At 49.5% G+C, this 24,848-nt stretch overlaps 2 protein-coding genes across 2 annotated transcripts; one reads left to right on the forward strand and one right to left on the reverse strand.

Annotated features, from left to right (window-relative positions):
* Nucleotides 1–1,553: 1,553 nt before the first annotated feature.
* On the reverse strand, nt 1,554–3,235 carry MIND_00180800 (uncharacterized protein; the record flags this gene model as incomplete). Its single annotated transcript, XM_037358722.1, has 4 exons — nt 3,128–3,235; nt 2,653–3,074; nt 2,307–2,604; nt 1,554–2,249 (listed from the first exon to the last, which is right to left on the reverse strand). The coding sequence occupies exons 1-4, from the start codon at nt 3,224–3,226 to the stop codon at nt 1,554–1,556; spliced, it is 1,515 nt and encodes a 504-aa protein (XP_037223817.1). The 5' UTR covers nt 3,227–3,235.
* An 11,526-nt stretch (nt 3,236–14,761) lies between these two features.
* On the forward strand, nt 14,762–15,437 carry MIND_00180900 (uncharacterized protein; the record flags this gene model as incomplete). The annotated part of the gene is made up of 2 exons (XM_037358723.1): nt 14,762–15,120; nt 15,173–15,437. The coding sequence occupies 2 exons, from the start codon at nt 14,762–14,764 to the stop codon at nt 15,435–15,437; spliced, it is 624 nt and encodes a 207-aa protein (XP_037223818.1).
* Between the last annotated feature and the right edge of the window lie 9,411 nt (nt 15,438–24,848).

Below are 24,848 nucleotides of genomic sequence, written 5' to 3' on the forward strand. Positions count from 1 at the left end.
GTTGTCCGGCAGAATGCAATATGACTGGAACAGAATATGGCACAGGATGTGATGACCCTATAACAGAAGAGGGTGACTCGATTCTTCTTGTAGATTTTACCCCTGCTCTTGATATTCGGATGAAGGAGACACAATCTCAACGCATGGCAGAGGAAGCTAGTAAAGACAAGACTCCAGTGTCAACAGAGATACCAGAACAGTATGCACACCACAGAACTGTATTCTCTAAGGAGTCTTTCGATACACTACCTGACCGAAGGCCATGGGATCATGCAATCGAACTGAAGCCTGGAGCAAAGGCTGTTGATTGCAAGGTCTATCCTCTCTCACCTCTGGAGCAGCAGAAGTTAGATGAATTCCTGGAGGAGAACTTGTCGTCTGGACATATCCGTGGATCCAAGTCCCCTATGGCATCCTCATTCTTCTTTGTTAAGAAAAAGGATGGAACTTTTGCGTCCGGTCCAAGATTATCGGAAACTGAATGAAATGACTATCAAGAACCGATATCCATTACCTTTGATTTCCGAGCTTGTGAACAAGCTTCAAGGTGCACATTACTTCACCAAGCTTGATATTCGCTGGGGATATAACAATGTTCGAATTCAAGAAGGTGACGAGTGGAAGGCTGCATTCCGGACAAATCGGGGCCTATTCGAACCACTTGTTATGTTCTTTGGACTCACAAACTCCCCTGCGACATTTCAAACTATGATGAATGACATTCTACGAGATCTCATCAATGATGGTCATGTTGTTGTATATTTGGATGACATCCTCATTTTCACCGAAACTTTGGAACAGCATCAACAGATTGTCAACCGTGTTCTGACAATTCTGGCTCAATATAAACTGTTTCTCAAGCCGGAGAGGTTTTAGGGCAGATCAAACAGCCTTTTCTAGACCAGCTTTTGTATCAAAACAGGGGCCAAAAATCTTTATGTATATTCACTTATACGATATATATCAGGGCCCTGGACCATAAGCTGGTCTAGAAAAGTGTGTTTGATTTGCTCCCAAACCAGGTGACAAAACTGTGTCCGTTTATAGCATCTATTTCTCATATAAGCAGGCAAATATTGAACAATTTTTTTTGGGTGCAAATAGAGGTATAAATTTTTTTCTTTTTTTGGTGCATGGATTTTAAGTATATAATCGATCGAAAGGGGCACTGTTTATTCCCAAACTCTTGCAGTGTATTTGTGAACTTGTGCAAACACAAATTAATCCAACTAAAGAAAAAAATAATTTGAAATAAATAATTCAAATACTTTTCACTCCAACAGACTCAAATCAGTATCAATAAGTAGTGCAGTAACACTGCAGTTCAAGTATTTCTCAACCTTAACAATGGCAGACTTGGTTACTCTCTTGAAAACAATATTTCATCACTACTAGTATACAAATGGATCCACTCTTATCAGATATGTCAAGCATTTGTCAACTACTTATTCTTACTGAGCTCACAATCAGGTCTAAGTATAACTCTCCCATCGATATTCACTTATAATCATTTTGGATTTTCTACCAATTTGAATCACTTCGACATATGATATTCAGGAATCACTTTTGATCCAGGTTGGGTTGCCAGTGGTCCCGCACCCCCAATCACCAGAGTACGAATAGACATCTACACACTTGCGTTTTCCGTCCCACACCGCTACCAGCCCCAGGATGTCATCCACAGCTTGTATGCTGACGTCGCGCGCATCGACGCTGCCGCCTAGAAAATGCATAGTTTGCAGCTCGCTCTCCCGCTCCAGCAAGCGCGCCATTCCCAGGGCATGTGCTCCGCCTGCAGAGGGCGACGAGAACACGAGGTACCGCCCCGAATACCCCGCCACGTGATAGTCGCCCAAGGTCTCAAACAGCAGGGAGTCCGAGGTAGGCCCGTGTGCTGTGCCCGTGAGAAAGACAAGATAATTTCGCCGCCGGCGATGCTCCGCACCGGGAACGCCTAGTTGAATGAAATGGCGGCAGAAGCGAGCGACGGCGCGGACGCCGAACTTGGCATGGGAGCTGAAAGTAGTCGCGGAGCCGGAGGAGGACCCAGATTGGTACTCACGCGGGCCATCATCATAGCTGTGTGAAATGGTTGTTGTCGTCATCGGGGCCGCGGGATCGATACTGCCGTCGACGGGACGTATGGGGATGCTGTACACCACGGACTGGTCGTTGTTGATCACCGATACAGGGGAAAGTCCGTAAAGGATTCCGCTGCCCGCGTCGAAGCTTAGTCCTACCATTCGGACCTACGTGTTAGCAGATGAGGGGAACATCAATGCTGGGCCGACATGGGATATGCTCACCGTTGGTCCCGAAGCCTGAGAGAAAGGGTACTGGATCGAGGAGACGGGCTGAGACGAATCCATTGGCCAACACAGGAGGCTCACTGCCTCTACCGTGAACGCAGGCCCGCGACATGCAATTCCCATGAGTTTCTCGGTGAGGAAAATGTCCGCAGTGTGGGGTGTATGCCGTGCTTCATGTATGATACGGGGAGAGACGACCGTCGTGATATTGATGTTCTTGAGGTCGCTTAGATCAATGCGGATTACCGCAAGAGACTCAATGACAATTCCATTATGATGCCCTGCCAGTGGGCCTCTGAGCCGAGATCAGTGCGTAAAGAGACGAAAATAAACTGGAACATACGACTCCAGGACCACGGCACTGAACAGAACATCCGAGCCGGACGAGACGCAATTCGTCCCGAGGATACGCAGACGATCAAGTGTAGTACTCGCAACTAAACGGGCATGAATCACGTCCCAGCATTCAACTCTTCCCGGCGCATTGGTAAGAAGAAGGCGGGTTCCAGGGATAAAGAACTTGAAATGGCCCTCAAGGAGAGGACTTCCAATACTCTGGATGCGCTCCAGTCGGGGGCTGGAAGATGCTAGATTGCGTAGAATTCGGGCCGCACGGTGAGCCATGGCTTTGAGCTGGGCACGCGGCAGCGCGGCGACGTCCCCAGTCGACAATACGACAGGATGCATTTGCACGCCTTCGATTCGCCGGATGCAGTTGATCCACAGCGCGGGTTCTTCACTGAGGGCACGAATCCAGTGGCAGGTCTACCAGCTGCATTCAGTCTCAATCACTCATGAAAAAGAAGGACCTCAATCACCGCCAGCAGACTCAGCAGATCCTCGACATCTAGCAGCGTGGCGAACGCGAGGAGGATATCAGACGGTAACTTGTCCATGGTGTACAGAACGCTCGACATGGGCGTTTTTGACAAGTGGCGGATGGCTGTGCTGCCACACGTGGCTGCTGAGTCAGGCTTCCATCAAGTCGCGTCATCACTCATCACAACAACTAAAAGAAAATTCACTTCCTGCCTTTAAACAAAATGCTGCGTTTACGTGGTACCAACCCGTCCACGCACTGTGAACTTGACTTCGAAGCTAATTATACGAACTTAGGTTTCCTCTCCTTCTAACATGAATCATGATTACTTCTATCGAAAAAATCCAGTCGCAGCCTGAGTGTGGTATTTCAATTTTCGGCTAACGGCGGGCGGTTCGAGAGATTGAAGAGGACCGAGGTAAATTGGTATTAGAATTCAAATGACTCTTACAATGGCGTAGACTGCGAGGATAGTTACGACTGAATCCCGTCTTCCTACATCAACTTGAAGAGAAAAGTGCAGTTTTAGCTCGATTTAAAGACAGACAGCAAGCCGCAAGTAGAATCGGACCCCATCCCAGCTAACGCCTTCCACAAGGCGCAGATGGTCGAACCTGAGGCGCGGGCCAAACTGCATTGTGGTCGGAACAGCGCTGTTGCCACTGTACAGCGATTTGTTGACGCCGACATGCGTCATGCCATGGCTTTGCTGGCTCAATGATCAGCTTTATCCTCCGGAACAGAACATCAGGATCACGTACATGAATGAATCCCTGGACCGCGCGAGCAGCGAGACGCCCAAACTCGAGGCGCGTGATGGTCTTGTGAGGCTCGGGGGCCAGATCGATTTCCAAGCGGAAGGATCCGGCATATACAGGCCACTGGAAAGCACCGTCATCGTCCTGCTACGATAGAAGGACACAAGGACCTACCTCCACAATGATCGTCGCTCTGCCTAGCGTGACTGCTTCTTTCTCTGCAACATCGTCCGCAATGCGCCGGGATGGGTTGACCATGAATTTATCGCCACCGCCCCGGGTCGAGGCGTTCGCTAAGTCGGCAAGGCCAACACCGATGTTATAGGGCCCACAGGCTAAGGAGGGACGGAAGGGGATGACGATAGGCGCATACCCGGTCAGCGACACGAGCTGGTAGTCCTCGGCATCATCGATATTGCCTAGGTTTGCATCGCGAGGGACAGCCCAAGGCTGAACGATGCTCGGTACAAAATATGTCGGCTTTTTCGGAAGGAGTATGTTCTGCAGATAGCTCATCAGTTGCTGTAGAAAATAGACAGATCAGAGAAACCGCCTACCTGGGGGTGGTCGAAATACCTTCCCATACGATAGGGCCTCATGCCACCGAGGGAGCCAGAACTAGCTTTCCCGCTGAAGACTTCCGCGAGCAAGACCTCGAGAGCGCTGTTCTTCGGTTTAGTCCCCGCAACTGCTGCTGTAGCGTGGGAGCCCGCCGGTGTAACGCGGCGGGGGGAAGAGATGAAGATGACCTGCGCGGGATCCTTCTTTCCTGAGCGCGGCGTCTTCGCAACGACAGGGTCAGAGACGTGGCGGCGGGAGGGGGTACAAGGCGGGGCGATCTCCGCTGGGGTGCGACGGGCTTCCCCGCCGTCTTTCGGGAGTTGGCCAGGAGGGAGAAAGGCGCGGTCGGTGCGTGGCAACGGCTGGGTTGCATTGCGTGGGGCATAAGGAGCGTGTGCGTTGACGGAGCGGAAAGGCGTCGAGGGCAAACCGAGCCCAAGGCGGGGCTAGTGCGACTGGTCAGAACGGGGGAGCCTTTTCGGGACTCGTGAGCGCACCTTTCTCGGCGTCATCGGTTGGGTTTTGACGTTGCTGGAGAGTTCGTCATTGAGTTCATTGTGGGTATCTTTGCCGCTTGTCAAGGAGAGGTGGTGATTCATCTTGTGTGATGTATTGCGGATAAAGCTGTCCAACCAGTGGATTCGCGAGGAAAACTTGAACGAGAGAGTGTGTAAGGGGGTTTGCAGGGGAGGGAGATGTGGCATTGGCAGGAGCGGCGTTCCTTATATAGGCGATGTAGCCTTCCAGTAACGTGGACCGACAATGCGGACGCAGGCCATGCACATCGACAAAGCGCTAGGCCGCGCTTTGTCGGGTTGGTCCATCGGATTAATTATAAGTACCTGCGTATGTGTAAGTCCACGATTAGATTATGCGGGAAGAGAGAGGAAATTGCACATAGAAAAGCCGGAATGGTTGCCTTGCGTTTGTGTTTGGGTGTTATTCTATGCGACGTTGGTCAAAGGTGTGTCGCAAAGAAACATTCTCTGCTCTTCAAGTTCGTCAGCGCATCCGGGACTTGTGTTGTTTTAATGAACCAGGAAGACACCAAGTAATGTGTCCTTCGAAGGCCCCAGTCGTCCTAGAAGATTTCCTCAGGCGTCCGTTGCAAGTTGACATCGTCTCGGACCTGCATGTGGTGGCGGGAGACAACCCGATTCGATTACACCGCCGGCATTTCATAGCCTCCCGGAAATCCGGGAGGCTACGGGCACCCCAGGGCTCAGACGCAGGCTGTTAGACTTGCGCTCGGACCAACTCTTTCAGCAATTAGTTGCCGAATGACAGTGTGGGCCGGTGGCGCGGCCGCCACGTGTAGGCAAGCCTCGAGTTCTTTGTTCGACTACGATGACGAACAGCGTGTTGGCAGCTGAAAGACTGAAAGAGTCTCTTTCAGCGGCCCTTTCCTTCCTCCTCCTCCACTGCAAATCATCCAGAGCTCAATGGCACGATCAAGCCCGACAAAGACACCGGGTTCATCCCGCCCAAGTGCGGGCCGACAGCTGCCTTCACGCGGGGCCAAGAAATCTCGGCCTGGTCCATCCAAGTCATCGACGGGGACTGCTGCAGGCGATACAGCCATGGAGCAGGACTCGGACCCTATGGTCCAGGGGTCCAGTCCGAGTCCGAGTCCCTCTCAGTCTGCCCACCGCCGCAAGCGTACGCATGCCGACATGGAGGGTGGAGGCAGAGGCAGCGGGGACGGCAGCGGGGGTGGGGACGGTCTTGGGGACGGTGGGGATGGTGCTGGAGGCAACAGCGAGGGAGATGCGTCGAAGCAACGTGCACGGAAGAAGCAGAAAACCGCCGAGGAGGAGGAGGAGGAGGAGAGGGAGGCAGCACGAAAGCGGAGAAAGAAGCGCTCGCAGCCTGAGCGTATTGCAGACGATGATTTGGATCCTGCACAGCGGTCAATTCAGGTATGTTCTATATGGGCTACGTTTTATCTGTATCTAACAATGTCTAGCGCGGTCTAAATACGGTTTTACACATCCTCCTTGGCATGAAGTCCGCCATGGACGTTCCCGACGGACCATCTGCTGCTGAGCGTGCTCACTTTCGCCGTCGTTTCACATCTCCGGATGACTGGGAAGCCCAGCTGAAGACGATCAGTGGAACAAATGAGCGCGCAGATGATGCCTCGCGGGACCTTCTCAAGGCTTGTAGAACTGGCGACAACCGCAAGATGGGAATTAGTCAGGCTATCCTGAAGGTTCCCCGCGCGCAGCTCCAGGTTATTCTGGGCATGTATTACAACTCGGGTCTTATACGATTTGCTCCCGACTACGACGATGATTCAAATAGCATATACAATACTTTTCATCAAGATCTCGCCATTGAAATCTTCCAACGCGTCGCTGTTCGCGCTGCATTTTGGCGCGGCAGTATCGACCTTACGTCCTTGTCAGACTCAGAGTTTCTTGGGCGCCTCTACCGCCACTACTTCTGGCACGTCATCAAGCGCAATGCTGGAGCAAAGGAGAAGGGGGGCCTAGAGCGAGATCGAGATATACGAAACTCAAAGAACCGGCGTAAAGATGTGAGTCATGTCTTTTTGAGACACCTTGACTCAACCCAACCGATGCCCAGAATGCGCACCGCCGTACCCAGGCAATACTTGATGATGGCTGGGGTGAGACAGTCGCCAATCTGGCCTTCGAACCTTGTGCGCACAGTGATGACGAGTTCATTGACGGTGAATACATCATCAATCCTCGCGAAGAGCGCAGCGAAAATGCCACCGACTTCTTCCGCTATCATGACACAGACCATATCAAGCTTATGTCTGCAACTAATAACGGCTACAGTCTTCGCACCGAAAACTTCCCGAAATGGCAGACCCAAACTACAAAGGCCTGCTCAAGCATGAACGGCTTCCACGCAATGTTCCAATTGACTACTTTAAACCCGAATTCTATAACGAACTTCCTGCTCGGCTTCGCGCACACTATTACCAGAATGGTGTTGCTCTTCCTCATCGCCGTCATTGGGTTAATGGCCGTGTCCCAGCATCCTTCAAGGAATTAGATGGTGAGGAGTGGGACAAGATAGAGGCAGAGGTTTTGGAGGAGTACAAGGTCCCCTCTGATTTGGAGATGAGTCGTATGAACTTGGACGATCTTTTTGATGATCCCCAGTTCAATGCAAAGGAGGAGGGGGATAGTAACAGTGAGGAAGATGATGAGGAATATAACTAGATCTGGTAAAATCTGATAGAATATGCCAAGTTTTTTTTTTCTGTTCATTACTATATACTTCTATAATTCTTGGAATTGGTTATAGATGACTTTTCTTATATAACAAAGTGTTTAGAGCCGTAAAGGTAGTACTTAAGTAAGCAGTAAACATGGTATATATGATGAGATGATTATGCAAAGTTATTTTGATCAGTTGACCAACCTTAGATTGCCATGCAGAGCAAGGAATCATTATCTCATTCAGAATCCAAAAAAGGAAATTTTCAATCAGATAGAGCTTGAAACCTGGTGGGACATTGGGGGTATAAATTTTATATACTAGAGGTTTAAGATTGATATGGATATGTGTTGTTGGTATATGGTTAAGCTTAGAAGTTCATGCCAACTAAGATATTCTTTTCAGAATAATACAGCTAATTATTAGATATAATATTTGCATATGTGGACATATAGTTAAGGGCTCAAATGATATCACATAGTTAGATGATGACTAGTAGGAGCTAAATTGCCTATCAACCTGGATCTACCATGTATTATTACAATGCATTGCACATAACTTCAAATCCTGAAATATTATGATAGCAAGATAAAATTAATACCTGTGGACATATATTTAAGGGCCCAAATGATATTACACAGTTAGATCATGAGTATTAGAAGGTAAAATGCTGTTGAAACTGGATCTACCACCTATTGTTATTAATATATTGCATATAACACCAGCTTCCAAAAAAGGAAATTTTCAATGAGGGAGAAAGATATTCATATAATTAAATCATAACTTCTATAAGTTACAATGATGTCAAAACTGGATCCACCACCTACTATTATAATGTAAGACATATGACTTCCACTTCCCAAAAAGGAAATTTTAGAGAAAAAGAAACTTTTGGTAAAGGAAATGTTTAGTTCATATAGAAAATAGAATAAAATGATAGGTATGGCCTATAAGACTAGTCCCATCTTCCTCTGTTGAGTCCCCAGCATAGAACCAATAAATCTCTGTGTTCAATACCATAAGTCCCTTTAGGCCGTTTCAATACTGTAAGATGAGTCAAAATATGTTGTGGCTCAATGATACAGTATTCCTCAGAAGGAGAGGCATCTACAATCTTTGCCAGAAGCTCAGGGCAGCTGGTAAATGCTGTATTTGCAGTAAGCCAAGATGGGATCTGTTTATGCTTATGCACAAGAATGAAAGTTTGCATATAGCCCTGCAAAGGCATTTGCCAGATATGCTGAATGTAGCCTGTGAGTTTCTCACTAGGTCTGTTTGGGCTTTTGAACTGGATATTGCTGTTGCCTTCATGAGAATGTCTGCAACTGAACACATAATTGTGCATCTTGAATCTTAAAGGGTGTAGAGCTGCTGGGGGTAAAAATAAATCTCCTGGCTGATTTGGAGATCCAATGGGTTCAATAGTTGTGAGCCAACGTGTCTGTCCCATAGAGTGAAGATAGTCCAGAATCAGATTATAGCCCCTGTGATCAATTTCCTCTCCCTTTGCTAGAATTTGTGCTTCTTCCCATCCTGAAAGATGGGTGGCAGGATCAGGCAGTTCATTTATCTCCTGCATGGGCTGTAATATCTTTGCTAACTTTGCAGTAGCAGATGTAGAAGTAGCAGCCTGTGTGTCTTTCATAATAGCTTCTAGTCGGCCACGCCGGCATAATTGTCGTAAAATTGTCAACTCCATTTTTGCTAAAATTCTTAATCAGATTTATAAAAATACTCTAAGTGAAAAATGATTTACAGCTTTGTTTGTTTGTCTTGATTTGACCCATGATTCCATTAAAACGTTCTCCTGCGAATTCACTAAGACCTGGAGATGGTCCCACAAATTTGAGCTGTTCAATATTATGCATAGCAAGATGTTCATTGGGAGGAATAGTTGCATCTGTGAATAAGGCTGCTTTGGTTTTTCTGTACTCTAGAATATGAAATTTATATCTTTCTGCTTCTGTATCTGAGGTGCTAAAAGATGCAACAATATTCATAGCAGCCACTAGATGATGAAAATTCTTCAGAAGCTGGCTCTGAGTATCTGTACCTGCATACCAAAGCTCAGGCATTATCACAGGAAATATTGCTGTGAAAAGAATCAAGATCTCCTGTGCCTTCAAAGTACCATGGCTAGCCTCTCCAAGATTTACAGGAGGACGCCCTACATGAGAAGGTAGCTCTATATCTTGGATACCTTTTCTGACAAATGCTAAATCTTCCTTGGAGAATTCATATGAACCTTCAAAGTCTATAGCCTGATAGTCTCCATCCTCCAAATCTTCATCTGGAAATTCAGCTGCCATAAAAGTTGCAAACAGTGGGTTGGCTGGTGTTGGGGTCACAGATCTGTCTGAGCTAGATTGTCCAGCCTTGTTTTTTCCCTTTCGAGACGACCTTGGAGCTTGGGAGTTGCTTGTAAAGATTCATCTTCTGAAGCAGAACTATCCATAGAGGTCCAAGCTCCTGGGATTGGTGATAGACTTGGTATGATAACTTGTGATTGACTAAGTTCATTTTGAGATTCATGCTCAGAGCTTTCCTCATGTAGTGACATCAGCTCATCAGAAGCTTCAGCAATATCTGAGTCCATAACCTTCTCGGCTTTCCTGGTTTCAGAAACTTCTGTTACTTTGGCTGCTTGGCGGCCTATCCCCCAAAGTGAGCGAATATGAGTTCCACCAACTCCCTCTAGAAAATTATGCATAAACCCAAGAATAAGATGTTTTACAGGATCCCAAAGTGCAAGATCAAACATAGGTGACCATCTGACACCAGTCTCTGAGGCTTGAGCTTCTCTGGCAGTAAAAGCATTAATTGCTAGGAAAGCTGCTGCTGCTGCTCGAACAGTCTCATTACTGCGGAATTCCCAGTTATCATAATCCAGACGTGCAATCTCTTTTAGAGTGATCATGCAATATGTACAAAACATATCAGCACTATGCCCCAGATAGCCTGCAACTTTGCGAATTGCACCAAGATCTGCAAGAAGAGGGATAATCAAGGACTGAACTAAGACTCCTGCAGCATTTAGGGTAGTTTTGATTTTCTTGCCAGGATTCCAAAACTCCTTCATGATATTAATCAGCGCTTGGATAACATGCCAGATTTGATGAACATCAGGTGCTTTTTTCCCTGGAATCAAGCTCCAGAAAAAGCAGTTCTCAGTTTCAAACCGCAGATGTACTGGTAAATTGAGGCAGAACAATACAACTGCACCAACTGAGTTAACTTTGCCTAATTCACCATGAATATGAATTGCTATATATATTAACTGCACTCTTACCTGATATCTTATTGGTATAAGGATTGAACCAATCAATGTACATTGACCAAACAAGGTTGTATGGTCCAAGAACATAGTTTCCTAAGCTCTTCCAAAGTGGGCTATCTTTAACATCCTTCATAACAGCAGGATATCCATTAAGCATCCTATTGGCACTGTCTGTTGCAGATTGCTGTAATGCTGTAACTATAACAGAACGAGATAGAAAAAATGATAGAAAGGAATCAAATGACTGAGAGGTGAATTGCCTAGCAGGAATATCTTTAGTACCAGAGAGAGTCTTGATAGACTTGAATAAAGGGGTGCCACAGATGGCTGATTGAGGTGATTGTCTATATGAGCATTTCCTAGGGATTTGTCCCTTTCCCTGTGGATACATAGAAAAGCATTCTAAACAACAGATTGTTCTTTCAATTTCAGGTTCAGAAGAAGATTTATATGCTGTTCGTATATCCCTAGGAATATGAATATGAGGAATCTGCAAATTTATTCCAGAGGCCTTGAGAACACTCCAGATTATTTCTAGAGTTAAGAATAAAATCAGGCCTAAGCTGTTCAGAACTTTATTTGCTGCATCACGGCTAAGTCCCATTGAGAGGTTGAGCCATAGAACCAACAGGATAGATAACTGTCCTATAGGTTGAAGTGCTAGTATTGTTTAATCAGAATATTTATACAAGCTGCTTTATTTTGCTTACCATTCTCAAAAACCTCAGGTGGAATTTCCACTGTCTCAAGTACTTGGGCCAAAGGGGGACAGCTGAATTAGCAATTTTAGGACTTGATTGAGACTCCATGTTGCCTATTTTAGCCCTGCCAGTATGCCTGCCTTGATTTCTAGACCTTGATTGGGCTTCAGCCAGAGAATCCCTTAATTGCTGAGCTTTGGTATGCTTTGCATAGGTTTGTCTGGTCAAAAGTTGCCCATCAGGCTGGCAGCTTTCACAGAAGCAAAGCTGGGTGCTCATGGGACAGAGGCGGAAACTCAGGCTGTAGAACGGCAGAACAGGCTTTTATTGGATGATCTAATCTCCATGGTTCTATCAAATTCTCACGTCACACCGGTGTCCCGAGCCGGAGGTCCAGGGCCGAAGGGCCGTTCTTTCATTGAAAGAGATTTTCTTTGTGGCTTAAGCTGCAACGCCAAGGCAGGTGCCTGACAGATGAGCTGCAGGTGCCCGTAGCCTCCCGGAATTCCGGGAGGCAATGGAATGCCGGCGGTGTTACGTGTCCCGCATCAATAAAATAATCCCGCCGGTCACACGCGTCACAAGCCGCGTACTGCAGGAGATATTTCATACCTGGACCATGCCTACATGAAGAACATACTAATCGAATTGTATACCATAGAATCATAATCCAAAAGTGTATCGCAAGGGGCAACGCCGCAACGGGACGTGCGATGAGAACACAAAAGTCGAAAACGCTCACTTGGAGCACATGCGAATCCTTTCCAAGCATGAATTGAGCGAAGGGAATAGAACTAGCATAGGGATGACGCACCGGAACAACGTAAAAAATAGTCGCTAAGCTTGGGTAGATGATGTATTACAAAAACTATCGCTGGTCGCGATGCGGCGGCGTCTTCGCGCATGGGCATGATAGTCGGCGGCCAGGACGAGTTCCATGCAAACCTTCCGGCTATTGGGAGCGCGGAAGACGAGTTCGGGGTCGCCCAAGTCAGAGTCACGGTCATCGTCTTGCACGAAGGTAGGGGACTCCCACTGAGGGGAGGAGCTAGGAGCGCTGGGGGAAGCGTGTGCTTGCTGGAAGGTGTTCATGGCCATCCTGAAGAGTACAGAGCCGTAGAGGCGTTGGCGGCCGTGACCGTAGAGTCGATATTAGTGGAAGGAAGGAGTGAAGTAGGAGGTCGTTGGAGGGGCCGGCTTGAGGGCAGGCCTTTATATACGGTCGATAGGAGCAACTGCGGGCGGATGGAAACTAGGGGCTGAAGACTGGAATGTATCCCGCCGCGTTGCGTTCACCAGTTTTCGATGAATCAGGAGTCAGGATTTGAGGAACCCGAAGAGTCCAGCCAAACGGCGTGTCTCTGTCTCTCGGGCGGTATTCACATTCCAAAGCGAAAAAGCGATCTTCTGGATATCGTGCATTGCTGCCAGAGGTTGCGTGTGGGTAAAGGTCATGGGTGTCAAGAGCGGCTGGGGCTACAGTGACAACGGTGACGATCGTTCTCACTCTCTACATTCATGTCGCCGGACACAATCTCTACCCATGCGCAAACGCGGGCCCGCTCCATCTCCGCTATCCCGTTGAAGAACCATTAAGCGGCAGGGGGCAGCCGTAGCCACGTCAGACGGGGTTTGTGAATCTTCTTCTTAGCTTTTGCACTCCCGCTTACGGACCGTTTTTCCAAGGCTCTCTCCTCCATTCTTACCCACAAACTCCGTCAACTAGACAGCATATAATGAAGGATGCGGCGGAGGGAAGAGGATGGCGGTTGGCTGGCAAAAGGTGCGTGCTTGGACACTTCACCCACCTGCGCGTTCTGACTTTCCTCTGCATTGTAGCCCCGCTCCGTTTCGCCATCTTAGGAACTCGAAGGGTCTGAGGCCTTGGGACATTGGGTAGTGGATGCTACGGATATGACACCCGCTCGTTGATATGTCCCCACTGGCCTTTTATGACTATCGTGCTCCCTGTTTCGCTGCATACATATCCGCGACCAGCCTCCGACCCTCCACCCGTCGTCAAACGACACATTCCTCCAATATGGCGGCCCATGCCTTCCACATGTGGTGCGGCTGAACTCGAAGCCATACCCGCTATCCGTGGCTAAAACCGCAAGCTTCGCTCATGGTGGTCGCCAATGCCATCTCCAGAACCATCATTCCCGTCTCGACTGCCCTTGTTCTTTGCGCACTGCTTCTGCTGATGTCGTATTCATTGCTCCGGGACGCCTATCCTACAATCCTTAAGATCTATCGACAGTACCAACCGCATCATTCAATGACCATCTCCCCTCCCGACACGCCATCCTGCAATACCACAACTTTTCTTCCTGGATTACGACGGATACACACTTTGCGTGCACGGTAGGGCTGCAACCATTTCCGTGTACAAACGTTTGTACACGGACGGGGATGGGTTTGATATGGGTCAGAATCAACGTTGCACACAACAACAGCGGGGACGCCATTTCATCGCCGACTCGACTTCGTCGTCGGGGACATGGCGACGGTGGAAGTGCGCTTTGGGCAGGGGTTGACGTGCAATGGTGGCTTGTTGGAAGGCGGGGAGTTCGTCTGCGATGTTTCCGGGGCTGCGAATGACGATTCGCGCAAGTGCCGACGCTGATTCTGGAGGAACGACGCCAAGTATGAAAAATCTACTAGTATGGCTGACCCGTATTCCGGGTCCGGTGGTATTCGCAACCTTGTACAGCACTGTAAAGTCTGTCACTTCCCAAAAACGCGGGTGCCGCTTGGGACCAGCCCCTGCGGGTCTGTTTGTCCCTCCGGATTCGCGCTCGATGCCTCTTTATATGCTCTTTACCCTGTTCCACGGGACTCGATCATGCTCACCTATAAGTATGTATATATCTAGGGAGATGCCCAGGACACGTTGAATGCGCGGGGCCATGCATCGGTTTCGAACAGGCCGACGCTGAGCAAGCGAGGTTTGCCCCGGACATTGGTCATTGGCTATAGAACTTGTTGCTAGAACATTCGGCAGTAGCATAAGTGCTTGGAACAAAGGCGCGTGGCCCCTTTCGCAGCGCATTTCCGCTCTAAAGCATATCGGTTACGCAGGTAACGACATCAGCCTCGATTCAAAACACCGTGACGTTCCTCACGTGCGCGTGACACTCATGTCGTCGTACCACCACCACCGAAGATCCGAGTTTAATTTCTGGGACAAGGGTGCGCTTCTCTGCGTGCGGGCCCCGTACGTGACCGTACTTACAAAGAACATTAGCGTTATGACGGTGTATTGCGACCGCTGCGACCGCTACTTCCCTCACTACGGTGCCCTCGCGCAGCACGAGCGGGCGTCGAGCGCACACTGGCTCTGCGACGACTGCGAGATCGACTACACGACGTGGACGGGGCTGAAGGAGCACTACGTCCAGAGCCGCAGACACTTCTACTGCCAGCACTGCGACGAGCATTTCGACGATGGCGGCGAGCTGGCGGAACACATGGACGACGCACATTTCTACTGCTCTTCGTGTGAGCGGGTGTTCAAGAACGAGCAGGGGCTGCACGAGCACTGCCGCCAGTCGGCGTGCACCACTACTGCACCCCCTGCCGCCGGCTGTTCACCTCCGCAAACAACCTCAACGCGCATATGAACTCGGCGCTGCACAAGCCACGCACGATCACGTGCCCGGCCGCGGCTGCGGGCAGTCCTTCATCAACGGCCCGTCGCCGCCGCCGCGCATCTCGAGGCGGGCAGCTGCGCGTCGGGCGCGAACCGGCAGTCGCTCAACCGCTACATCCGCGCGCAGGGACACGCGCAACGTGATCACCGACCCCCGCGCCTGATCGCCGCGGGCGGAGAGCGACAACACGCGCTACGTCGCGACCGGGCGCAGCTGGAACGGCACCGCGTCACGAGTGCTACCTCTGCCACGGCAAGTTCCCGACGCTGCCCGGGCTTAATCAGCACCTCGCGAGCCCGCGCCACGAGGAGCAGACGTACATCTGCCGCGGGCCGGGGTGCAGCCGCCGCTTCCAGACGCTCAGCGCGCTGTGGGCGCATGTCGACAGCGAGCAGTGTGGTGTCGCGCGCTTCGGTGCGGTGAAGCGTGCGATGGACGAGCTGTCGGACCGGTTGCAGAGGACGAGGATTGCGAATTAGAGGGACAGAGACGGAACTCGATGAAAGCAGAAACCTTTACTGTCTGTACTAATCGATAAGTTTGACTGCGATGTACAGAACCCAGGTGGGAGCCTGCGCGCATTCCGTTCACATCTGGGGCAACTTATAACCCGACAAAATCTTATGTATTATGAGGGAATGTGGGTTTTCTACCATAGAACATAGTTGGTGGACCACTGAATCCTATAGGTTATGTAGACTTGACGGTATGCTACTAGAGCATTCCAGTCCTCCAGAACTGATATTATATATTTTTGAGCTACAAGATGTTAAGAAAACGAGACACCACCTTAATGGAAACCGTGCGCCGCGTGTGCATTCGCGCCGGAGCATCAGCGCATATGACGGCGCGAGGCCGGACCAGAACTCTGCCACGTCCAGAGAGATCACCCCGCGCTGTACGCCACACGGCGCAGAACCTCCTGTGCCGCTACATCAGAGCCAAACAGCTGTGCAGCGCTGCATGGTTGCTCCTGATTTGGCGGCAGCCTGAGCTCGACGGTGGAGTAGGTATACATGACAGTGTTGCTCAGCAAAGTAATGAGGCCGCATTCCAGCATTGCGTCCAGCATTGGGTTTGGTTTCAGCGGCAGAGCGGACGAGAGGCTCCGTGCGCCGCAGGAACTGGGCCGCAGAGTTGATGCGTCCAGAGATCAGCGCAATGTCATGGCGTGCTGACAGCTTTACGTCTTGATCAATCGGCATCGGCAACTAGCGGGCCGACTGGAAGGTCCTCGTAAGCGTCGTAAGAGTTGTTGTTGATGTGGTGATTGATGTTGTGATTGTTACTTCAATAAAATGTGACCTCAACCACATGACTGCGGAGTTTCCTGGAGTCCAAGTCGCGAAATTGTGGACATGGGTTTTCACGCTTTTGCGCAATTTGGACTTGGGGTGGGCTGAGGGGTGGGCCTGCCTTATATATGGAAGAGCAGCCTGGCTTCAATGACCCTGCTCTTCCTGTTGTGGGTTCTGGGGGAAGACAGTGAAAGTGGATCAGTCTGGTCTGTGCTTCATTAAATTGGCGGAGATAGGATGTGCTGTGGTAAGCCAAGGGGTAGCGAGGTTGGTTCAACACCTTCCGAGCTGAGCTCAATCTCTTGGTCATGGTGTGTTCGTCAGTGGTTTGCTAGTAGCTGTCTTGTTGTGGCATTTTATCTTTGGTCTGGCAGTCTTCCTTAAGACTGCCACTAAGCTGATGGGAGAGTAGTGACCTCCCATTCAGCCACTACACCTGATTGGCAACTCAGTAAAACTGCTAAAAACAGTTCAGAATAACAAAAGTCTTCTTACAAAGTGGATCATCTGGGGGATTGTACTCTTCCTGCATTCACAACTCATGTTGGCTTCTCTTTCTGTACTATGGGTATTTTTTTTCTTTTTTTCCCACACTTTAGGGCCAGCCCTATAAATAACTTATATATAAAAAAATATAAAGACTGGCCCTAAAGTCTTGAGGGCCAGCCTTATAAATGACTTAGTATAGAAAATATATAAGACTGGCCCTAAAGACTCAATAATTAGTTGAACTTAACTGCCAGGACTTTAGGGCCGGCAACTTTGCCAAGTTCAGATTGACCACTGGGCCCTAAGCCTGATTGTTCATACTTGGAAGTAATTAACTGCCAGCCTTCAGAATAACTGCCCGCTTTGTGAGGTGATAGATGTTACAAATTAAACACTAGGTTCAGTTTTGACCTAAGCTTAATTGTTACTAGTTGGTTCACAAAATGCAGAAAGGTGAAAAATTACGAGTGTCTTTTAAGGTGGAAATCCGCGGACTCCACTTTAGGGCCGGCTCAATTGATGAAAGTTGTAGATATTCAAAATTAATGACTAGGTTCAGTTTTGACCTAAGCCTAATAGTCAATGGTTAGGCCAGAAAACACAGAAATGTAAAAAATCACGAGTGTCTTTTAAGGTGGAGGTCCGCGGAATTCCACTGTAGTTCAATCCCTAAGTTAAACTTGACTTTAACCTAACTGCCAGGTGGAAATCCGCGGATTTCCACTTTAGGGTCGGGGGTCAATTAATGAAAGTTGTAGATATTCAAATTTTATGACTTGGTTCAGTTTGGAGCTAAGCCCAATTGTTAATGGTTAAGCTAGAAAACACAGAAAAGTGAAAAATTACGAGTGTCTTTTGAGTGGAAGTCCGCGGAAATCCGACTTTAGGGCCAGTTCAACCCTTAAGTTGAACTTCACTTAAGATGGAAATCCATGGAATTCCACTTTCAAACAGTGTTAGGGTTATAACTTAGCCAATTCTTATCCGTTTGGAATGATTTATATACCATTAGAAAGCTATTCAAATTCTCTATCACATGGGACTGAAGCATAAGAGCCAATAAGGCAACTGCCAGTCCAGATTTGAATTTTTTCCTGTTACTAACATAACTCAGTCAATTCTGATTCATTTGGGATAATTTATAGATCATTGAAAAGGTACTGAAAATCTCTACTTTGAGATGTGTTGGTACCTGACAATCTCTGAAACTAGCCTAACAGTGTAACTTGGCTAACTCTCAGTTGAACTTACCCCGGAAGTTGACAGAATTCTATAATGAAAGTGGTAGATTACAAAATGTAGAAGATCATAGGTGTCTTTTGGGGCGAGGTTCAAAACAGTAAGGCTTATATTTCAATGAGCTTTGACTTGTTGATAGTGATTCTGATATGGTCAGAGAGGTATGAGAAAGTTCTACAAACTTGATTACACAACATGACTACACATCTATCAACTTTTACTACAGAATACTGTGGCAGTTGAGCTTATTTCTAGTTTGACCATAAAGGTCTTCTTCACAAGAGTTTAAAACTTGCTTTCAACTATACATTCACAGAATTTCAATCAAATGACTTCAAAGCAGTATTAGGCTCATTACTGAGGTTCCTATATGGTCAGAAAGGTATTGAAAGGCAAGACTAACTGACTTTTATAACAGTCAATGACTAGGTTCAAAACAGTATTGGGCTTGTACCTCTAATGACCATTTGGAATCTGTCATATATATGCACAAATGTCCAATAGGCCTACAAACTGGTCTTTGATTGTATACCAAACTTTGACTACAAAATACTCCTTCACTGCTGAGTGAGTATTCAATTTCTAATGATAATCAACTCTGTCAAGGTTTCAACTCACTTTCACTGACCACAAATCTATTGACTTTTGTCAATACCACTTATGGCAGCTACTAACTGCTAAATAAGTATTCAATCTATGAACTCTGTTAAGATTTCCGCTTTATTATTTTGATATCAATTATATATCATTAGAGAGGTTTTAACTTGGCATTGAACTCACTTTTATTGACTACAAATCTATTGACTTTTGTTAGTGCAACTTATAGGCTATTACTCTATAACTTCAAAACAGTATTAGGGCTGTATCCTAAAGGCCTCTGAATCTAGCATTCAGCTCACTTTTACCTGGCCAAAAATCTCACTTGGGCTTGTCAGAAGAGTTTATCTCAGTCATTTTTTGAGCTTCCAGAATGGTTCTGGTATGGCTGGAAGGGTCTCTGAATATACTATAATCTAGTATTCAACTCACTCTTACTCAGCTCAAAATTTAGTCCAGTTGTTGAATGTATTGACTGAAGACTGTACTTCCGAAAGAAAAGTCACCTAATGGAGATAGCAAAGTTCAGTTCAGTTCAGTTCAAGTTCAAGTCCTTTGTTCGCAAACACCAAACCTGAACTTCGGTTCAGGTTTGGCCCCAGCTTGAACTTTGAATCAAACTTGGCATTCAGGTTCAACCTGGTTTAGTTCGCATTCAGAAGAGACTTCGCACATGGGCGTGGCCAAATGGCGTGGGCCTGCGCCAACAGGCGTGCATGCCTGTGATGGTGTGGGTGTGGCGTGGGCGGGTGTGGGACACCTTCGGCGCCTTACCGGTGGCACCGAGTGAGCTATTGCCATGGCCCGATGCCTATATGGTAGCCTTCCATCGACTAAACGCAAGCTTCGCCTGCGATCTACATGCATCAATCATGTTTGATCATCGCCCCCCACAGTACCAAGATGTCTTGGCGATCCATTCAACACCTCTACGCAACCTCTACCACCTTGTGTGACTTACGGCGAGCATGGAACACCCACCTTTTCTAGGGGGCTGGTCAGCCCTGCCATATTGGCAAGGGCCTGGAGTGTTAACCCTGGGACTAGTTACGCAATGTTCCCACGTTGGACGTTGAGCACACGAACCGCAGAGCGTGATCGCGAGTGCGTGGCTGTGTATCACTCAGTCAGGTTGCTGCAGTCATCCTTGGTGGATGCTAGTTGTTTGTCCGTTAGTGTCAGCATGTCGACCCTGAGGATGGATGTCGGGGGAGTTTGTAGGGCTGTAGAGCCATGTACGGTACGGCCTCTGACAGCGCCGGGACGGCCCCATGCCGTACCGTAAGCCCTCGAGTTCAAGGCGCTTATGGTACGGGATGGTGCCGTCACGCCGTATTACGGTGACGGTACGGCCGGGCTAGGCCACACGGTGTGACCTGGGCCAAAGTCGGGCTCCGAGCGACTGGGCTGGGGCGGGCAGCGGTGCCAAGCACCGGCCGGCAGTGCAGGCCCGCCTGAGTGCTGGCCTGGCTGTGTTGGCTGACCACCAGCAGCCGCTGGGCCCTAGCAACCGGCGCCCAGGGGTCCGATACCGGACGGATCGACGATCTCCGGATCAAATCCCAGGATAGCCGAGGTTATACAGGACCACCCTTACGGCGTCACCGACGTCCCGTCACCATACCGTCAACTCGGTCCCCAAGGGGCCTTACGGTACGGTTACGGCGCCGTATTACGGCTGGCCGTACGCCGTATATTACGGCGATGGCCTACAGCCCTAGGAGTTCGGGGCTCCAAAGGAGGTACCGCCGACTCCTTGGGCCTGACACGACCTGATTCGAACCTCAACAATTGACGGAAACAAGGGACCGTGTTAACAGGCCCTTTCAGTTCAACTCTACCCTGACAATCTGTCTGTTCTGTTCCAGGCGCACGTTCTTAGGAGAAACCTTGCATGGCCTGACGTGAAGCCTGACATCAACCATGTATCCAAGCTAAGTTCTGTAAACAAAGAAATTCCTCAATTATATTGCTTATGTAATCATGTTTGTATTACTTATGTAATCATGTATCAGATCATTTCACAGTCACTTAAACTTATTTCCCCTGCTGCATTTCCACATAGCTTGAATAATATTGAATTCTAAAGAAATGAAAAATCCTCAATTATGTTACTTACATAAGCACATTCCCTAACTGCATCAAATCTACTATTCGCTTGCAGAAAACTGGTGGTATAATTCTCATACTTGTTAGTAAATGTTGTGTCTAATCAACTCCTGATGCCCCAACAACATATCTAAGCTAGATTTGACAACAGAAAGATTCCTGAATCACATTGCTTATGTAATCACATATTTGCTTATTTTCTAATAACTTGAGCTTAGGTGTTTCCTACAGTATTTGAATATGACTATGAAAACTTCAACATAGCTAAGAAATTAAAGATTGTTTTTCTGTTGCAATTCATATAATATATGCCGATTAGTCCAAAGCTCGACATAGGCGGTTTAAATCCAGATTATGTTTTATATTGTGTTGTGTGTGTTTGTTTGTTTGTTGTGTTCATGTTGGAGTTGTTTTTTGTGGTTTTCTGTTTTTCTCTTAGTTTCTCTTTGCTCACTTTCCAAGTGTTTCAATACTACTTCTGCATAGATGTTCAAGTCTGTTTCAATCTGGTTTCAAAGGGCTACCAATGAGTCTTCAACCCAAAATAGGTTTGATGTGAGTTCACCAATACAACATAGTGTAACAGCTGAACTTCACTGTTGCAATTGATATTGTGTCATAACTCAGGTAAAATCAATCTAGAGAGTTTTCAGTCCAGCTTAAGAGTGAATATTGAATGAAGACATAATGCTACAACTAGCTACACGAAGTTCTCAGATGATATACCTCCATGCCTTCCGCGCCCTCTGGCCGAGTTTCGGCTCGATCGGCAGGGATGTCTTCCCTCTGGAAGACCTTGTGTACTGCTCCAGCAGCGCGTTGAGGGATACGGGCGGGTTCGCTGGCGGGGTAGCGGTATGTCTCCCCAGCTCCATGCGCCGTTTATACCGATGAGGTGTAGCGGAAGGCCGGCTGCGCGGCAGGACGGCGTAATTGCGCCTTTGATCGCGCGGGCCAGCCGCTGCCAGTGATCCGTTCCACTTGTGAGTCCACGGCCCGCTGGCCCTGGGGCAGTGTCGGAACGCGGGGCAACGCGTGCACACAACGCAGCCGCATGCCGGCGTGATCGAAGGACGAGGAGCGCGGGACAATGGCGCAGAATGTGCGTCATATTGCAATCAGCCTTCGAATTCAGCAGAGGACGGAGGTCACTCACCGAGATGGGACGGCGCGAGGCAGGACGACGGCTGGGTCGTTTCCCTTGGGATTCGCTGGAGACGGCCGCGCAGAGCCAGGCGCCCGCTTGGAACTTGTAGAAGATGGAGAGACATATTTGTCCTCCCCGCCCTGTGTGTATCAGGCGGAACGAACGAGAACTGGACCCACCACCCTCGAGTTTCGCGCGACAGAGTTCGCTCCGCGCCGAGCGAGCCGCTGCCCCGTTCCCCTTGTAAATTTCAGGAACAGGAGGGCCAGAATGGCGCTAACCTAACCCTAACGAGTAGCAAATGTGCTTGGCGCTCACCGATCTCGCGCACAGCAGCGACGATGGCCTCCATCGACTGAGGAGACGCCGAGACAGCTGTGGCCGTGAAGAATGAGTGGCGTGCCTTGCGCGTCGCGAGTTTCGCGCCAGTAGACCGCCCTGATACGGTGCGCTTTTGTGAAATTTGGCCCCCGAACTCCCGAGTTGTAGGTGCAACTTCTTCGTCCAGAGTTTGAGCAAGCCGTGGTCATCCGGGGCCGCGATGAAGGCAGGAGAGACGAAAGGGAAGGGGAGTGGGCAGGATGGGCCCCAGTTCGCGCCAAGGATGGCTTTGGAGTCAAAGTCACTTATAGTTGTTTGAATTCAGCCTTTGAATTCAGCAGAAGACTGAGTTACCGACCTAGACGAGACGGCGCGATGCAGCACGACAACTGGGTCGTCTGGCTTGGGATTCGTTGGAGATGGGCGCACCTAGCGCCGCTGCCCGCGGCTTCCTTCCTAGACTAAACGCGCGCGAGGCGGGCCGGGACGCGGCTGCCTTCGGAAAACCCCGGCCGGGCCAGGCGCTGGCCCGTTCCGCCTGGAGTTTCGAGAGGACGGAGGATATATTGGTGCTCCCCACCCTGTTGGTATCAGACGTCACGAGCAAGAACTCGGCCCGCCGTCCTCGGGTTTCGCGCAACAGAACCCGCTCCGCGCAGACCCACCCGCTTCGCTATTCGCCCTAGGCCTGAAAACTTCAGGAAGACGAGGACTGGATTGGCGCTACCTGCGATGAAGATTTCAGACAGAACGAGCGACGAATGCGCTCGGCGCTCACCGACCTTGCGCTCAACGCGGACAACAGCGACGACGGCCTCCATGGACTGTGGCAGACCGTGGAGACGCGCCGAGACAGATATATCCAGCCTCTAGAGTCTCCCTGGACGTTGAGAACGCGGTCCGGGGCGATTTCTGGGCGAAGCGGCCAAGAGTCGGCCATAGTCGCGCCTTGCGCTGGCCCGGAGCGGGGAGATCGCCGCAAAAGTCGACCGCAACGAAGAGGGAGTGGCCCAGCTCGCGCGTAGCGGGTTTCGCGCCAGTCGACCGCCCCGATGGCGCGTTTTCGTGAAGTTTGGCCCCACAACTCCCGCGTTGTTTCGCCCAGAGTCTTCCTTGCTGTGCGTTGAGGAGTTTTGACTCGGAGTAAGCCGCGGGCGTCCGGGGCCGCGAAGAGGGCAGCAGAAACGAAAGCAACTCGGCAGGAGGGCCTCAGTTCGCGCGAAGGACGGCTTTGGAGTCGTCCGTGAGACTGGCGACAACAGCGGTACATGGTCTTGAGGATTTTGACAGCGGATGGCGATCCACCGGGCGAGAAATGGCCAGGGGAGCTGCAGGATGCCCCCAGTCAAAGAGTTGATGACGCGCCTGAGCAGCAAGGCACGGGAGACGGGGTTCCAGCGGTGAGCATGTGGTGGTTGATAAAAAAGAAGCACGCTGACAAAAATCCGGCATGCGGCGCCGAGGGCCGGGCGGGTTCCCACACAGCCTCATGATGATGAAGTTTTGCTCCTTCACCACAACGCGCGCATGCACCGACGAGGAGGGGAGATGATGCTGGGGCGGAGCGTAGATGTGGGCCGAGTGGATGCTTCTTCGTTGTAGCGCTGGAGCGGGCCGAGCGGCATCGCCGACGTCATTGACCGCGCAAGCAGGAAAGCGGGCAGCGGGTAGTGGGAGCAAGAACCTGCTCAGAGGGCCCTTCTTCTTGTGCAGCGCTGGGAGCCAGACGCTCAGGTGGGGCTGCAGGTGAAGAGGTGGGCGGACTGCGCGCTGGCAAAGAAGAGGGATGACGGGTGTGTTTTTTCATGCTCTTCTTGCGTCATGTCCGTCTCACTCTTCCCCCGTAGCTATCAGCTGGGCTCGGCCCCCCCCATGCTTTCCCCGCTTTTCCGCGACTCCATCTCGAGCCAACGCGACGGTCTCAGCGGGTCAAGCCCCTTCAATTCTCAGCTGGGCATGCCCAGATGCATCCGTTCCCCCACTCCTTCAATGAGAACCGATGCAATAATCCTCTTTCGCCATCCTGGTTACTCCCTCTCGACTCCCCGAAAGCAATCACTTCCCGCTAGCGGGGCTCTTCCATCGAGGGAACGCCTTCGATTCAAAAGGAGGTTGAGGGCTCTTTAAAAGATTAGCGTGACACGGAAGGAAAACCGGGTGCGTCCAAGCAAGCCTCTTTTCGAGTCGGTCTGACAAATCTGGCTTTTCGTCTAGTACACCTATCGTTTGGAATTCAGCTGCAGCGACTTCCGCATATCCTCGCCAACAAGCGCGACTTCCCGTGTCCTCTTCTTCTAATATACTCTGCCGACTCAGTGGATTTCGGAACCTCTAAGAAAGAAAAAACCGAAGGAACAAACAGAGGCGGCGGATA

This window comes from Mycena indigotica (assembly GCF_014461135.1).
Source record: "Mycena indigotica strain 171206Taipei chromosome Unknown Mind.scaff0002, whole genome shotgun sequence".
Classification (NCBI taxonomy): Eukaryota; Fungi; Basidiomycota; class Agaricomycetes; order Agaricales; family Mycenaceae; genus Mycena; species Mycena indigotica.